An 18304-nucleotide genomic window follows, 5' to 3' on the forward strand; every position below is an offset into this window, starting at 1 on the left:
GCTGCAGGATGAGCCGAACATTTAGGCTTACGCGGCGGCGTACCTGAAAATGGCCGTTCCTAAACCTACTGTTGTGTCCGCTCCAGGGAGTGTCGCGTATACTCCGGCAACGTTGACGGTCGCCTATGAGATCTCGCGAGAAATACGTGTACGTGCGCAGAGCGCGCTCGTTTAGTTGTGTTGATAAGGTGAAGAGACTGCGGCCATGATAGCGCAAATGTTCTATCACGATTCTTTTCATTTTCCCGATTCATCTGGGGTGGCAGCGGTGCTTGAGCAGGAAGGTATACAGGGGGGTGGGTGGAGGGAAAAAATCAATAAAGAAATAGAGTGATGCCTTGATTTCCGACTTCCTATATTCTCCAATTCATCTTTCTTTTAACTTTTGCATTGTTCCTTTGGCTTCTTAAATATTTTCACCTTGGGAATAGACATTTTAAGTGGTTGTTTTGTCCAACCGCTTGTATAGAAGAGAAAGCCAAAGCATGATTAATCAATTTGTTTATTTTGATGTACGCTATTTTTACTTCGTGCGGGTTAGTTAGTTAGTTAGTTAGTTAGTTAGTTAGTTAGTTAGTTAGTTAGTTAGTTAGTTAGTTAGTTAGTTAGTTAGTTAGTTAGTTAGTTAGTTAGTTAGTTAGTTAGTTAGTTAGTTAGTTAGTTAGTTAGTTAGTTAGTTAGTCCAACAGCTAAACCTAGTAAATAGCTGTAACGATGTATTCCACTGCCACTAGAAACACTCCAGTTCATACTATAAGAAAGGATAGAATATTGTCGACGACATGGCAACTTAGGGCAGGCTAAGGGCATTCGTTTCTCTCGGCTAACAGTTTAGTGTTCAGTGCCAAAAAGTGTGAGCTGTTAATTTCCACTAAATTTATATCGTCTATTTGCTTCATTAATTCATCATATACCTTGGACAAAAATACTTCATCTTCAGGGATTGAAACTGCGCGATCGACTTTGGCAGCGAAGTCCATGGCCCTGTAGGTACGGGAGAGTATGTTCATTACTTAAAAGAAACACACAAAGTCAAGGCGATGCTGATGACGGCCGAGCTTAATGCGACTTAAGGGAAGACAGTCCTCCTCTGGCTCCGAACTTTGTCTTTGCACGCAAACTTAACATCAGTGGTGGGAAGCTTCGCGCTCAGCTGATGCAGAAAGAAGCCGAGTGCCAAGAGGAAAAGTGAATAAAGAATGGACCGGCTGTCCTATGAATCATCCCCCCCAAGGTTTTCACTCCCCGCCGCTTTACTTCGCTTTCATTTTGTTTTTTTCTTGTTGTTGGTGCTCTCGTTTTGAAGACCGAATCTTTCTGGCACTTGGTTATTCAAGTCAGTGACGCCAGGTGTTCTCCGTGCCGTCACATTTGCATTTGAAGTTTCTGCTCCATTTTGGTCTCTCATCTTGGTCTTGCATCGTCGTTACTTCTTTTCAGTCGTTGTCTATCTTCTTCTTCTTATATATATATATAGAGCCCTTCTCGCATAGTACGAAATCTGAATTTTATCTACGTTCGCAGCTAAGTAATTTCCTTATTTTACCGGCACTTCTGCTCCATTCATCTTCTTCTTTTTTCTTACTCCTACGCGGTTCATCGAGCAGACATTGAACAAAAGCGGCGGCCACGTAAAAGATGTCCTCCCGCTTTAATCTAGCTGCATTATGAATGAAGAACGTTTGCAGGAATAGTCTGGCTCCCTGGAGGTCTTTCAAAAGCGATGGTCTCTTTCAGCTGCGGAGTTCATACGTGGCAAAATGCTTGTCAGTAGGTCAAAGGTCAGTAACTCCTAGAATAATTTAGGTGCTCATCACGTACACTGTGATCTGCGTTCTGTTGCTACGCCAACCAACCAACGAGCTTTCAAAAAAAAATTAACGCAACCCATCACGTGCTGTGCACGTGCTTTTATCAGACGTCTTCATAGTACGTCCATATTATTCATACCTGACTCCTGTCGGATTTCAAGTAACGCTAAAAAATCGCTTACGTAATGAACAAGAATTAAATCAGATAATTTGATATCAAAAAGCGGCTATCAATAATTAAGCCAGATAAGTGGCTACCATACACACACTGGCTGTGTTCTCTTATGCGATACTGTCCACTTATTTCCGTAGATCTGTGGAACCTAAATTGTGTGCAGGATTGGTCTATTGAACTTCGTCTCTGAAAATTTGTTCGAGATAAGCTGGTTCTCGAATTTGCATATACGTGCTAACACATATTGTCCACTACTCTTGTCATGTTTAACAATGCATTTTTGGGGAAAAAAAAACTGGGTCATACTTTACCCCACCCGAAAACGAGCGCATATGCGCGAGGCGGGTCGGATTCGCCTGCCGAAACTTCGCGAAGACTGCCACTCCAGACACTAAGGCAATGCAGCTTAGCAGTGAGCAAGTGATTACTTCGCGAACCCTCTATTAAAGCAAATATTTATTTGTCTGCTTCCTCATCTCCTTCTAGACGACAGCATTTCCCAAGAACACCCGAGAAGGGGATAGTGCACATCCTCTTCAGCGTTGTCCCAATGGCACGATGGACTTTGTAACGCATTGCATTATTTACAAAAGTTGCTGCGAACCGCTCAGGTCGCTCGACACCATTATCGCGTAAATTTTTCACTTTTAGTATCTTTATTATTATTTTTTCGTGTATGAGTTTTCAGCTCATTACTTGAGGTCATGGCATGTAGCTTATATGTCGTGCGTTGCGTAGGAATATAGAGACCGTACTCTCAGACGATCGATTTCGGAGATACTACACTCCGCGTGAATAGCTGACTGAATGCGCCCTCGGAAGGGGATGATGAAGTGAACAGCACCCTCCAGCTTCACCTTCACGTCGCATATAACTATCCTGTGCGTCGATGTGGTAGCCGTCTCTTCTTTGAAGCAACGAACGAGCCGGATGCTGCGTCATATGAAATTGGAGTCATCCCCGAAAACTGATTCATCGATAATACGGCAAGGTACCACAATTTTCCTGGATGAAAGTGTATTGCGTTGCTGCTTGACGACGACGCTGGTTTCTTACAAACACGTATGCTCTTAAGATGAATATGAAAAGGCAGCACTAGCGAGATTAATATTTTTTTTTCTACTGGTGATATTCACCCATTGGTTTCATTATGGGTCAAGGTAACTGTATGGACGCGTACTTGTGACATATTGTTTGGAGGGTCATTGAAATGACTGGCCTCTTCATGCGTTCAGTGGTTATACGCAGAAAACATGCCTACAGCGCTTGTCTACCCGGCGTAAACTCCGGTCATGCCTCGTACCCCAGCCGTAGCGCAGCACACATTAACAAATGCGCGTCAGTCGAGCTGCGCATCGTCCTCAGTTAAGACTCCGGAGCAGCTCTCGCGAACTCTCCACGGCCGAGCTCGCGTCTCAAAATCCCTTGAGCCGTCGCTGCCTCAAACTGCGCCGCGAGCGCTTGACCGAACAATGGCCGCGACGTTGCTCGGGATTATCGTTGTCCGGCGTAATCCTTTGCTGCGCGCTCGTCAGACGAAGGCACTCGGCCCTCATTGGGCCGTTAAGGACTCGGGCTGCCTGCATCGGTCCTAATCATGACAATGCGTGCGGTCTTCTCGGAAAAAAAAATTCTCTGCATTTTAGTCCACAGCCTCTCTCTTCTTTCTTTTTTTTTCGTTCCCTGCGCTCAGAGGAATTCGAGAGATGCCTCCTGATACGCGCTTCAAGTCAACGATCGCAAAACGCGTTGTGTCGTTCCTCTCTGCTTGTGACTTTCTCTTGTGGCGTCATTCAGTGCTCTCTCCGGTCAACGAAAATTTAGAGTCGGGCGCGTAAAGACGTCGACTCTTAGTGTTCCTAACCTAGTGATCTATTCTCGCTGTGTTTGTTTGAATGAATGGAAGATGCCACTTACCGCCGTTATTTGTTTCTCCCCGGCGCTCTCGCCAGCAGCTATGTGAACATCGTTGTATCTATAGTCCGGGTTAGTTTGTTTTTTCTCCCACTCCCCTCTTTCGGTTTCGTCATCATCGCCTCTCGCTCGCTTTGCCTTGTGCCCTTGAACTTCGGTTAGTATAACAGTCGCTGAACTTCCAGACCACTCCTTACAATGGCCATTTACCTTCACTTGATTTATATCACCTTTTTTTTTACTTTCTTCTGCTTTTTTCTGTATAAGTGCTTTCGAAAAAAGAAAAAGAATGTGTTCCGGGCATGTTTCACACTTACGATTAATGAAAGGGGCCGTCAAATATCCAAATAGTAACCGTACGCACAGACACTTATTTTGGGTAGCCAAGCTTACTCAACGCAGATTCCTACGTGTCGTGAATGGTAAGTGCGGACAGCTCATTCGAACTCCTACGGGCACTTGGAGAACCAATAGTTGTAACTTAATAAAGTTTTACACATTCTGAATGTTCACCTAATTGGGAGAAAACGCACTTTAGGTTATGAAATGATTCAATTTCCGATGCTGAATAGCCTCCTAAGTTAAACTAATGCAAAGTTAAGCCAAGAGTCAGATATATTTGTCATCAGATAAACACTGTGGGATCTGCCTGGATTACAGTGTTATAGTCCGCTACTCTGCGTAGAGGCAAGAAGAAAGGGGGAACAAAAGAAAACATAAGAAGTAACGATTGTAAGAAGAAAAAGTAAAGGCGCATGAATAACTAAACTGAAAACACGTATTGTAGTCGCATAGTTGGTTCACGTTATCTAAAAAAATAAAGAGCTAAGAAGAATTAGTGTCAACCGATACGATGACAAAAATACTCACCCGTGCTATGAAAGAAGAGAATAATTAACGGGATGCGAGTATCACTGGCAAGGTTTCGCATATCCGTGTCACGCTCTGCGATAGCGTAAGTCACCGAGCCAACACGTCGCCTTACACGCACAGCGCGTATATGGCTGCATACTTGCTTGTTTCTTGTTTCACGAGAAATTCCTACAGACACCATATCGTGCACAGATCTGGAAAGGTCATGAAGGGAGGTGCAAAATAAAACATGTGGGCTGATTGCACTTATGTAATTACGCATCGCATTACATCGTGAATTTCATTGTACAGTTGTAATGCATATTTTTGCGCTCATATAACGATTACGCTTATAAGTGGTAGCGCTTCGCGTTGAGACCTGCTTCCAAAACGGAAATGTTAGATTGCTACAAGTATGCCTAAAAAGAACAAGCAGCGGCATTTTTTTAATGCTTTGGATCAAGTGCTTATACGCCTGCACGACTTTCCAGAGGGAATTATGATCCATAGGTCTGTATCGTGGTTAAAGCTCTATAGGTCGCGACCGGCCTTTCGTTTATAGTGAGGGTTTGAGTTGTCGCTCCCGCCGCTACTGTAAAACAGTGTTCTCCTTGTGTCTATAACAGACATGGTACCTACCGTTTAGTCAGTAGTCTTCACTTGATAGCGGTTCAGAACAGTTGTAGAATTGAATGTGGAGGCTTCGTCATGAAATATGGGTCTGCGCTCCAATGACCGTGCACGCAAGCATTCTCTATTCGCGCTAAAATTGTCGAGTGCTTTAAGGTGGCTACCAGGGATACACGTTTCCCTCTCTCTCTCTCTCGCAGACAGGCCGAAGGCAGCCGCTCGGCTCGAGGCATCATGGCCAACACCAGCAGCCTCCTGGATAGCCTGCTCTCGGAGAAGAACTACAACCGCCAATTCAGACCAGGATTCGGAGGTCCGTATCCAAGCGCGGTGAGCGTGCGTTTCTAGGCTAGCGCCGACGGGGACCCGTTTTTTTTTGTTTTTTTTTTTCAACTCGAAACCTCCAGCTCTCTCTAAGGTTTCACGGCCGTGGGTTATAAGATTGGGAAGCACGATGCACTTGAAGAAAACTCGACCGCATTTAAACCATTTCTGCGTTACGCGCTATCTTAGAGGAAATGCATCATACTGACAAAGCCCATGGAGGTGACGTTTGGCGCGAGCGGATAGCACAAGTTGTACTTACTCCGGGATTGACCCCTGTGCCCATTAGGAAAGAGAGGATTTTTCAGCACCCAGTGGGCTAAGGTCCTTAAAACGCTTAACGCTTACAGAGGAGAAATGAGCACATTAATCAGGCACGCAGAAATAATCCGAAACAATAGTGAAAGAGATCATAACAAGGGATATTACTATGAATAATATTAGGCAACAAAAAACGCCATGGGCCGTCTCGCTATTGTATAAATTCGGAATCGGCCAATCAGACCATATTGCGCTGACTCAGGAATTGACCCCGGCACTTTGGAGCCGTGTAGTTGACAGCTCGAGCGATGCTTGGCGGTTATGCGTCGTTTGGCTCTGGCAGCGTTAGGTATCTGCACAGCGCTTAGATACCGCGCATTCAGAAGGCGTTCGAGTGTCGCTGAAGGAGAATAAAAGGCAGGGCGCTTGCATGGCTCACTCCCCTATTTCAACCCTTCTCATCATAAATTCTCTCATTGGTTGTCCTTCTGTAGAGCGTCGTAGAATGCTTCCATGGCTTTATATCGATTTACCAAGCTATATAGTATGGTATGCAGATGCATATCTTCCACCGGTTCCACCAACGTATGTCGTTCATAAATAACGTGAAGACACGTTGTGTGCGTGTGCGTGTGCGTGTACGTGTGTGTGTGTGTGTGTGTGTGTGTGTGTGTGTGTGTGTGTGTGTGTGTGTGTGTGTGTGTGTGTGTGTGTGTGTGTGTGTGTGCGAGTGTGTGTGCGAGTGTGTGTGCGTGCGTGTGTGCGTGCGTGTGCGTGTGTGTGCGTGTGTGTGTGTGTGTGTTTCTTTTGTTTAGAGTCCTTTATATTGCTACTTAGCTTTCTAGATACGAAATCATTAATAGTACAGCGTCGTGTAGTCGGTGGATGATTATATGACTGCTGTCACTTCCGTACCCTTCCGCGTTGCTTACCCCTACAGAATTTGGCACATTGATGAGCTTCCATTGAAAGTGCAAGAACCAGATACTATGGACACGTCAAGCAGTTGTGCAGCGTATGACTTCAAGCCAGTGTGGCACAGAGTTAATGCAATACGCGGTCAAACAGGAAGCATTCGGCAGGCGGTTTCCTCCACCGGGAAAATTCTATAAAGGTGACGATCGGGGCGCGTATGTATTCCTGCGGAAAATGGGTGTTTTCACTCGCTAGAATGGTTCGTAGGGCCGGCCTGTGCCAATGGTTTGAGTGGAGAGCTCCGATTATACATTGACCTGTCCTTCTAAACTACCCCGGTGAACAGAATAAAGTCAGCCTGTTGCTCGATGGTAAGTCCGCATGAAAGCCACTGCCTCACGGTCTAAACGATGCACCATAGCTTATTTTAGTTTACTTTATTTTCGCCCCGAAGTTCAGCTGCTAGCCCCATTGACGCCATCCTGCTCCGCTGCTCTACCAAAGAGAGCCAAAGAGCTCTCGTGGCTAGGGCCCGGGCCGCCGCGGAAGCCACAGGGGTCCCGGACTAGGGACCCCCGCCCCACCCTAGACTTTGTTAAGGGTTGGCCCTTAAAGCCTTCCCCAACCACCGATGGTGCGACCAATAAGGCCTTCCCCAACTCTCTCTTGTATATATGGCCATTAAATGTTTTTCACCACCACCGGTGGTGCGACCAATATTTTCTATAACAACGATGGCGCGCATGTCACACTGCACTCCACGGTAGTTGTAGATTACATGTCTACAAAAGTTTCTAGCAACAAAAACAAAAAGAGAGAAGAAAACAGTGCCTGTCACGCATCATGTATACCTCAACGTGGTTGCAGCATTGCTGGACGCGAAGCAGTGCCGGCAGCGTTTTTCGCAGACTCTCACGTAGCGCTGGATGATTAAGGAAGAATTTCTGTTACGCTTGCGTTACTGTTGTGCACGTCCTTCTAAATAGAACACCAAGGCCGAAAGAACCGAAAGTCACCATTGAAAATGTATGCATTGCCGTTAGTGCTGGCCTTTACCTAACCAGCTGTTTTCGCTAAGCTTAATACACGTCTCAGCGTGGTTAATTTGCTACTTTCTCTTTCTTCTGTTTTCTTTTTATGGCGCCCTTTTGATTTCCTCTCGTTGCCGAGGGAAAAAAGAACAAAATGTCATCAAGTTGACGGTCATCACGCATACGCTTGGCGGCGTCGGTGGCCGATTGCGCGTTAAAAACAAGAGAAATCCGCGCTGCTGCGTCCGAGGCGCGAGCTTTGGCGGCGTTGTTTTTCGGGGCCCAGTGGTGCGTAGCCCGAGCGCGACGTGACCGCTGTCGCCATGGCCTCCAAGTCACGCTCTGAATCCGGTGCCATGGGCGCCGTCGCTCGCTGCGCTGTGGACGACACCGGGTGCTCTGCGCCCCCGCCGCGACGGACTGGACTGCATCCCACCTCTCCCACCTGAGGTGGTGCTTTACGGCTGCTGCTGCTGCACCCCGCCGCTGCTGAGGAACTCCAGGAGAAACCTCACCTGGGCGGAGATGTGGGAGAGACTGTGTCTATAACAGTCTCACCAGATCCCAGCAGCCTTTGAGTCGTGTCAATCAACCAGAACAAAAAAACCACAAGGAGTGCCTTCTCCACTGTGCGAGGCTGGTCGCCCTCCGCTTGACGCCGAGTGAATACAAGCTTCACGGAAGGCTCAGTGGCGCGCAATGAGTGAGCCGTGCTCCATCCTGCGAAACAAGCACCCTATGCTACAGATAAGAGAACGCGGGGATCCATGAGGCTATATTCCACTCCCCCCCCCCCCCCCACTTTTTTTAACGGCCATGTAGGAAGAAAAAAAGAAAGTTACTAAGGCTGCTTTCGTTGGTGATTGGCTGACGCTCTAGCCGTATAATTGGCCGCACTGCACGGATTCGGTGCGAATAAATATAGACAGAAAGCACAGTTAGATGAGCGGTGCATAGTAACCACAGCGCTATAAGCAAGTGCACATAAGAGTAGCGCTGACTACTGATCCCAGCTTTTCTGACTCTTTCGGTCATTCGTCGTGCTTGCTATTTTGCTCACCAGTTTAAAACGTTGCTTCCCGTTCTCATATAACTTTCCATCCTCTGATGCGATCTTTTTCGTCTTTTTATGTCGTAGTCTGTCGTGCTTTCATGTGAGGGGAATATACAGAATCGAGGTGCGCAATTCTTATTATCAACCATAAGAAGTTGACATACAATGAAACTAAAGAAAGCATAGTGGAAATAACCGCTTTTGTTGAACTGTACAATTAAGATGAGGGTTCAATTTGCTGTATATTTCATAACCTTTATAAAGGAAGCGAGAAATGAAAGTAGATGAAAAGACAACTTTGTGGTCAGTAACAGTGAAACCCACTACCTTCACGCGAAGGGTGTGCTGCTCTGACAGCCTTGACACTTGGAGACAGCATAGAAAGGTTTATTGGCCAATCGTATGCGCTCCTATGGCAACGTCTGACGTGAGGCATAAGGTTCGGTTTAACGGGTGTTAGCACCCGCCGTCACGGCCGTTTGTTCCCCGGCCTAATACTTCAAAAAGCTAAGCTGGACATGCGTGTACGTAAGCACTGAAGAATGTGGACGGATGGCCAGAGCCGTGTCCGTAGCTTCAAAGGTAGACTATCGCACGAGTCAACATGGTTTCTGAATTGGGCTCCCACCACGGCAAAAATTATTTCATTGCGATGGAAATTTCACGGACGCTCCAAGCGAACTTTCGGTGGCGTCGTCACTGTGAGGCTCCACAAATATTTAGGTATTATACATGCTATAGGTTCATCCCCGCGACATGTGCAGGTTATATCGCTACACTATTCGATCACTAAAGTCGCTCTTACCAGGTTTTACGTTCTTGACTAATTTATTCATCATAATTCTGGAAATGGCAGCCCACAAACAAATTTCATGAAATGTGAAATATAACATTCACGGCACATGGCCTTTTTGTCCTAAATCTTCTCAGCCTAAAATTAAAAGTGCAAAACAATGTCGGTGCTCAAACTTGAAAGTGGTGTGAATATAGTGGGATGGCTCTTTACGGGCGGTGTAGTGGCGCCTATGCGATGTCATTACAGGCTCTACACGGCGCGTTAAAACCTTTGAGGGTGCCAGAAATTTTGGCGCACGCGTACGCCGCGTTAGTCTAACCCGCGTATAGTTAGAACAACGTCCGAGAAGTTGAAGCGCAAGGCTAAACCTTACTATCGCAGTCCGTGCTTGTCCTTTCAGACGAAGCTGGCAATTTTATCAATGATAAAACGACAGGGGCGAAGATGAGTGTGTACATAACCTTGCCGTTGTCTGATCTCACCCACTTCCTCATCCGATACAGTCAAAGCAGGGCTTTAATATTCTAACGATTCTATTCCAGTTCTTTTCTTTCTGGCTCACTGTCGGTGGTCCAAAGTGTAACGCCTACGTCACCACAATGATCGGTCAGTCGTAAGGGGTGGACAAAAATAAATAAAATCATTGGAAAGTAATCTCTCATAGTACAGTTCCTCATTTCTTCTATGCCTTTGTCTGCTTCATTGGCTGTTGGCTTCATTATTTAATCATTCAGGCAGTTAGTTAGTTAGTTAGTGAGTGAGTGAGTGAGTGAGTGAGTGAGTGAGTGAGTGAGTGAGTGAGTGAGTGAGTGAGTGAGTGAGTGAGTGAGTGAGTGAGTGAGTGAGTGAGTGAGTGAGTGAGTGAGTTAGTTAGTTAGTTAGTTAGTTAGTTAGTTAGTTAGTCAGTTAGTTAGTTAGTTAGTTAGTTAGTTAGTTAGTTAGTTAGTTAGTTAGTTAGTTAGTTAGTTAGTTAGTTAGTTAGTTAGTTAGTTAGTTAGTTAGTTAGTTAGTTAGTTAGTTAGTTAGTTAGTTAGTTAGTTCTTGATGATGTGGCGTGATGATCAGTGAGCAAAGTGAAGGAACAAAGCTCGCTCCGCAATGGCCCTTTGCGTGTGGGTTAAATGTACTCATCGATTAAGTGCTGCTTCGCCTACCAGCCTGAGCGGGCGGCCGGGAGACCCGAGTGGGCGCCTGCTCTAAAACGGCCGCGCCGTGCGATTGCTGGTGCTCAACAAGTAGCTGCACGCGAGCCAAGCGCGGTTCCTTTATTTAAGCTCCCTTGGCCCACAAAGCACCTAAATTACCGTGTCGAAAAAGACAGGGCCCGGCTAAATTCGTCCCGCACGCCCGGCGACATTCCCAGCCGTCTCTGTCGTCTTTGTCCCTTGCCCACATCCGGCTCCTGACGATTTGTTTCCCCGCCGACTCACACGCACGGTCGCGCGGTCTCTTAGAAACACTCCTGCCCCGGTGCCGTAGAGCTTGTCGCTATCTGCTCCATCGTCTCTCGTTGAGGCAGCTGATAAGCCCAAAGGAATCGGCTCACAACGTGACCCTCATTCATTCTTGATCCCGCAAGTGATGTCTCTGACGACATTATTTGACGTTCCTTCCTGACAATCTGACAGCAGAAAAACCCTAATTGCTTGAATGTCTTCAAAGCTTCTGGGTACCTTTGCGATCGCCGTTCTGAGAAGGATCTAGCTGATACCTTCTGCGCTTCCCCTTTTCATACTTTTCTAATACCTCTCGGACTCATCGAACTATTGAACGGAGAAACAGACATGTGAAAGCAGAGAGGTTCACAAGAAATGCGCTCGTCAGGGAAGAAAGAAGGGGCAGCGATGAAGTCTAGAAAGCGATATGTGGGCAGAGAGTCAATGCATGCACCAGTCGAGCTCAAAAGAGTTCGCCGCAGGGTAGTAACCTTCGGATGATTATTTCCTTGATGCTTTCTCGCTGAAGAAACTTAAACCTAGAGCGATGAGCGTACAATGTTACCATCGTTAACACTTGATCCTGTAAACAGTGTCCCTAAACAGTTTTATTGGCGTTCCTCGAGTCCATCTGATAACAAGTATCTCAATATCCTAATTGCTTGAATGTCTTCAACGTTTCCACGTAACCTCGTGCTTATATACAGAAGAGACTAGAATCATGGTGGAAATGTTCATCTGACCGCTGACAATTCCCATCCACGCGCTCTAACGCATTTATCATGCCTTCCAAACGTGCATTACCGCCAAAAAGTACGTTAGGCAGACGCATGCGCTAAGATCAGTGAATCTTTATTTAGTGAAGTACTTCTATAGCCGGATGTTTAATCAAGAATAGAAGCAGTCCTTTCAACAAGCTTCTCTACAAAATTGTGCAGTACATGAGTAGTAAAAACAAGAGCCGCATGCTCCGTGGTGTTTGGTCCTAGGTATTCTAAGTCGTTCGATTTCGCCCAAGTGTACTGAAAACTAGCATGCGCAAACTACGTCTCGTTTGGAACTGCTGTTACTTTTTCTGTGCTTCCGCGGAAGCGCTAGAAGGAGGCAAGAAAAGACGGCCGAGATTAGCGGAAACTTCCTTTTTTTTCTGGCCCACACAGACAAGCCGCACGATTGCACGCAGCTCTAGCAAAGCGCAGGTCAGGTCAAAAACACGGAGACACCTAGCAAAACGTTCTTGGCCTCGTGCACAGATAATCCCGTGGCCATTCCAAGAAGGTATAAGCGTACTTTGAGCGTCAGGCGTTCGCGTGTATTCTTTTCTTCCTGTTTTATGCAATCGTCGTATTATAGGTACTTTGTCTCTGCACTAGCCGGTTTGCTTCTTACCGACTATTAGTTCATGGATGCTCCAGAGAGAGGGGGAGAGAACTTATGAAAAGGTCGGGGGGAGCTAAATCAGAGGTAGTTCTGGTTAGCCACCCTGCAGAGAGGGGGGAGGTATGTGTAGGAGGATAAAGAAAGAACGAGAGCGACAGGGGAGAGAAAGTAAGGCGCGTGCACAACACAGTCGTGGCAGGTGGCTTGGGAGTCACGGGTGGTGTTATCAACCGAACTGATGGGATGATAGGGACAGATCCTTCAATCAATCTTTACAGAATCCGCGAATTACCTAGCGAATTACCTTGAAGAATACTGTTTCAGCTGCTTAAGATGCGAGGTAAAGGTAAGGTAGAGACAAAAATAAACCACTTGAGAAATAAATTAGAAATGTAAGCTATACACAAATTTTAACGTCTGTCAAAATACACTCAACCATAGCAGAAAGAGAAGCATCGCCTCATCAGGATGTAATGCGGCTGCGATTTCGACACGTGTCTGTCGCGACTCATATCAACGCCCTCCGTATTCGTAAGCATGGACATGCGCCACGCGGCGGCCGCGCACTGTGGGGACCCGGTGAAACGGAGGCGCACAGACTGTGTTGCACAGACTGTGTTGCTGGCAGGCACCCGGCACTGCTTCCAGAGAGGAACTCGGGTGAGCCCGCCCAGCGGCAGTCTGGGGTCAGGCGAGTCCGCGTTCGCATGTGATCCATCATTCCTCCTCGTGGTCTCGTAGCCTGCGGTGTTCGGGAGACCCGCCGCCAGGCAGCTTCCTCGAAATACTGCGTGCAACTCGAGGCTCGCGGAAGAAGACTGAGAGGCAGCGCGCATACGCACGGGCTCTTCCACAACCGTGCGTTCGCCCCTTGCACACGTCCTCAATTTTTGAGATCTCGCCTCTAGCGCGGAAAGGGATAAAGATATGCGAGAGAGAGAGAAAGAGAGATTTTGCTGCCTCTGTAAACGCCAAGAAAGGGGGCAACTTTCTTGCTGCTGGGGACTGCTGTTAATTATAGACATCTCTCGTCGTTCACGTCTCTGGGGCGCGTCCGAGATGTCAACCGTCCGTATACCAACTACAGTTACATTTTTCTGTTTGTTTGTTTGTATGTTTGTTTGATTGATTGTTTGTTTGATTGTTGTTTGTTTTTTTGCTTGCTTGTTTGTTTGTTTGTCTGTACGTCCGTTTGTTTGTTTGTTGTTTTGTTTTGTTTGTTTGTTTGTCTGTACGTCCGTTTGTTTGTTGTTTTGTTTGTTTGTTTGTTTGTTTGTTTGTTTGTTTGTTTGTTTGTTTGTTTGTTTGTTTGTTTGTTTGTTTGTTTGTTTGTTTGTTTGTTTGTTTGTTTGTTTGTTTGTTTGTTTGTTTGTTTGTTTGTAGATTTAGTCCACTATTCCAGGAGTGCATGGAGATCGATGTGGTGACCACCCACGATACAGACCACTGCATTACCGGTTCTCGTGAATTCGACAGGACTGGATTGAAAGAAATGAGCGGAAAAGATTTTAACCTGAGGTAGAAAGAGGGCGAAAGAAGTCTCCCGCAGGCTGGCGTCAAACTTCCCTCCTGGAGTTGAGTTTCTTGAATGTTTAGACGACGAACGCGGCCAAGGGACGGGGGAGGAGAGGCCTTCCTCCCGGCTCCTCGTAGAGTGGTGAATCACAGACCGCAACGCCGTGGCAGACTTTCGGGGGCAATCCCGTTGGCCGAGAGCCCAGCTGCAGCGCCCGCGAATGCTTTAGAAAGGGGGGAGGTGGAGGGGACGGAGGGGGAGGGTCGCGCCCTCGTGATTAATCTGGGTACGGGCATCACAGAATCGGGGACGTCTCTCCTATTTTTAAGATGATGCACGAGTGTGGATTTCACGGGCCGCCTCGAGAACTGAGTTTTCTGTTTTGCGCGATGCGAGGTTTGGGCGACGGGTCCCCGCAAACACGAGCGCGACGGGCAACCGGGTGCCGAACCGCGTGGATGAGCCTGCAGCGCGTGTGGGTCATTAGGTCCAGGAAATACCAGCCGCGGCGGCTCGGTGAGGCTATTGCGTCGCGCCGCCCACCACGTGGTCGAGGGTTCGGCTCCCGGCCGCGGAGGCCACATCCCGATGGGGGATGGAACTCGCTCTTGTACCGCGCCCCGAGTACGCGATAAAGAGCCGCGGGTGATCAAATCTAATCCGGAAGCGTCCACACATACGGCGTTCCTCCTAATCAGCTGCGCATATACGCAAACCCCAGAAGTTTTTGTTATTATTCTGTTTTTGTGAGATTCAGAAAATATTGTTAAGAGTCCCAAGCAGTCGAGAACTACGAGAGTAAGTATAACGTAAAATCGCCTGTGTATGTCGAGTCTTTCTTTATACAGAACGCCTTTTTTTCTGTGGTAACCGTTTAAATTGCTTGCATATGTGCGTGCGTGTGCGTGCGTGTGTGTGTGTGTGTGCGTGTGTGTGTGTGTGTGTGTGTGTGTGTCTGTGTGTGTGTGTCTGTGTGTGTGTGTGTGTGTGTGTGTGTGTGTGTGTGTGTGTGTGCGCGCGCGCGCGTTTAAGGCGAGATCCACTCTATTCTTTCTTTCTCTTTGCATAATGAAAAATTTCCTTGCAACATGATAAAGGTAAACTAAGGGTGAATGTCTAAAGGCGCCCACCTGAACCTGATAAAAGAGCTTAACCCAGTACAATATGTTTTCTACGCACTATCGGCGATATGCTGACATGCAGTGTGCATACACAATGCTGAATGTTATATTATAAAGCAAAGCTTAAGAAGTTACGTATGCTGATAATCATATTAAGGATCATACGAGTGCTGGGCAAGACACAAAACACATACACACATCTAGTGCAACGTAAGAGAAAAAAATACAAGAGGAAAGAACAAACTGGTGCATGATCTTACACGAAATCAATAGTAAAGATGCAATTGCTCACAATGAGGAAAAGCTCCGTGGTTATGACAGTAATATATTAGCAAAATAAATTTTGAAACTTTTAGGCATAGCCTCTGCATCACCTCTTTTAGCATGCCATCATTTTGGTTAATGTCATATGGAATGATATTTTAAACTTTGGAAACCGTAATTTGTTTTATTTTTGGCAGTTTGTGGTGAAGCTATTGAAAATTACTGCTTTTATTCGTGTACGCATAATTCTTTTTTTTAAATGCATGTATTTCTTTATTTCCATAATGTGTAATGCCCTATTTTATGTTTGTGCAATTCATTAGTGCTTAGAAGAGCATATTTTGAAATAAGATTCATAGTGCTTTCATAAAGCTCAGGTTCTCAAGGGAAGAAATTGATTTTTTGTCTAGAATTTAAACGTCTGATATTTCTAAGTGGCGATCGTGCAAACAATATTTAAATATGACTAGATCCTTGGATAATAAAGTGTATTTTTGAACCGAGCTGGTATTTGAAGATTAAGTTTCCATTGAATAACTACAACCCTTGATAACCTATAAACTTCAAATATTTGACATGAGCGTCCCAAAATAAGTGCTCATGAAAATGCACACCTAAATGTTTTGTTGTGCTAAGAAGGCGTGCATATGTTAACTCGAAACCTGATATTTAGTTTACTCCCAATAGGAAAGTTTCGAGCTATAAAGATGATGTATTTATTCTGTAATATTACGTTCAATCTCATTTGCTTCTAGCACCACAGAAAGCTCCGCTAGCCAAGCGTTTGCCTTTTCTTTTATATTTGCTAAACTGGTATCAGTAAAAATATATTCGTATCATCGGCGTAGAGCACAATATCGTATGTATGTGGTGTTTGGATATGCCATAGATATACAACAAAAATTTCTAAGCTCCCATTATGGAGCCGTGTGCAACAACCGTAGTCATTACCAACCCATGCATACGGAAAGGGGTAGAGGAGGTAGCCTTTGACAGCTACAGGTGAGGGTAGCCTTATCAAGACGCAATCAATATTCCCGCTCGAGTGTCACCTGTGGATGCTACTGGTGCGATTTAATCACGACGGTAAATGTAGGATCAGTTAGTTATATAACAGCAAATAACGCAAAGAAAAATCCTATTTGTTATCACTGCTATCACGACGATCCCAGCTCAAGCAAGGTTTGAGCCACGATTTGAGCATGATTGATGGGTAAATACATGTTTTATTGTCACTTTTGTTCACGTGTGTGGTTGTCGTGAGGTGCCGCTTTGCATCGATACCATCCGGGACATCAATAGTCAGTATGTATGCAATAGTCAATAGAAATACATTATTGCCTGCTATAAAAGAAAGAAAAGTTGTACAGTGCTTATTAATTGAAACGCGCTACTCGGACAGCGACGTGGCCGCCGCTTCTTGAGCCACCGCTAAACACTGGGTGATTGCTGAGGGGCCGAATGCAGTCACATTGCATCACAAAGATGCTCGCATTCGTGCGATACAAGAATGCTTAAGCCCAAGTTTCTCCAGAGCCCATCGGTGGCAGAGAAATTGACGGCAGCCAAGCAGTCCGAGTATCGCGTTTCAATCGCTGAACACTGTACGGGCCAGCTTTAGTATTTGCCGTGTAGAATGCCAAGTGCGAAGTGGCAAGCGTCACACCAGTGGCCTCTGAGATCCAGTATCGTGCAGGTGCCTGCAAGATCTTGGAGGAAATGTTCACTCGCAACCGAGTTCATGCTGCAGCGCTTAGGAATGACTTAGGTTGGGTTGTCTCACGCCGGCTTCCCCTCTGTAACGTCATAACGATAATTCTCAAAGCGCCTGTGGACCGTTAAAGTATCCTCCCATGAAAGGGGTCAACTCAAAGTTGTTCAACAGCAAAACACTCCCACTACCGCATCCGCAACTCACGAAACGCGAGAGACAACGCTCAGATTGTTGCAAACCAACACGTTCCCGCACCCAAGGAGTCTTCATCTCATGTTCCCTAGTCCATACGGCGAATAATATATATACTGCGAACAGCTGTGAATGCACTGGCAAATTTTCATATCATCATCATCATCAGCCTGGTTACGCCCACTGCAGGGCAAAGGCCTCTCCCATACTTCTCCAACAACCAGCAGCGGTGGTGTAGAGGTAGAACACCCGCCTCGCGTGCAAGAGGTCCGTGGTTCGAATCCCGGTGCCGGCAATTTTCCACCGGAAACAAAAAATCCGCGTGTTCATAAAATTGCACAAACAGGCCTGGAGTGTGGCCTGATCCCGGTGACCAAAAACCGGTAACGCACTCCCTCACCAGAGCAGGATTGGCCACCCTGGTACAGTACTTGGCCACAACCTCCTAAATAAAGTTTTCATAGATTGAAAACAAAATCAAGACTTACCTCCTCTGCCTCCTACACCCCCCCCCCTCCCCCAAGAGTAGTGTGAGACGCTGCTGTCCAGCTCCCGCCTCTCGGACCAGATCATGTTGGTTGAGACGGCGATCGCAGCTAAGACGGCGCATGGATTCCCGTGAAGAGGGAACCACTCCTGCAAATCAAGCCATCTTTAGGCTAATTAAAGATTTTCTCTCTCTAAGATGTCCGACTGAAAATATTTTAATCTCTTGCACGTTCTGGGACTATGCGCAGTCGCACAGCATATCTCACGCATCTATTCGACTATCATTTCGCGGATTCCAGATTACCCATCAAGCATATTGCGTCGAGGAATTACTGTTACAAATATTTATGACTTCATCGCTTCCCCTAAATATAATCAAGGGACGCACTCTCCGAAGATGTGTCGTTCTTGCTGGCTAATTGGTTCATA

General features: G+C 46.3%; 1 protein-coding gene across 7 annotated transcripts in view; it reads left to right on the forward strand.

The window, feature by feature from the left end:
- The window catches only part of LOC135898148 (gamma-aminobutyric acid receptor subunit alpha-6-like), a 70277-nt gene that overhangs the window by 34239 nt on the left and 17734 nt on the right, over nucleotides 1-18304 (forward strand). For 4 of the 7 annotated variants that reach the window (XM_065426925.1, XM_065426922.2, XM_065426923.1 and 1 more), the window contains one exon: nucleotides 5583-5695. In XM_065426925.1, coding sequence (XP_065282997.1) covers nucleotides 5617-5695 — 79 coding nt within the window. In that variant the 5' untranslated portion in view covers nucleotides 5583-5616. Of the gene's footprint in view, nucleotides 1-5582; nucleotides 5713-18304 lie in introns of those variants that run through there. The other 3 variants (XM_070535416.1, XM_070535417.1, XM_065426926.1) reach the window with 2 other exon arrangements.

This window comes from Dermacentor albipictus, chromosome 3 (assembly GCF_038994185.2).
Source record: "Dermacentor albipictus isolate Rhodes 1998 colony chromosome 3, USDA_Dalb.pri_finalv2, whole genome shotgun sequence".
NCBI classification, from domain to species: Eukaryota; Metazoa; Arthropoda; class Arachnida; order Ixodida; family Ixodidae; genus Dermacentor; species Dermacentor albipictus.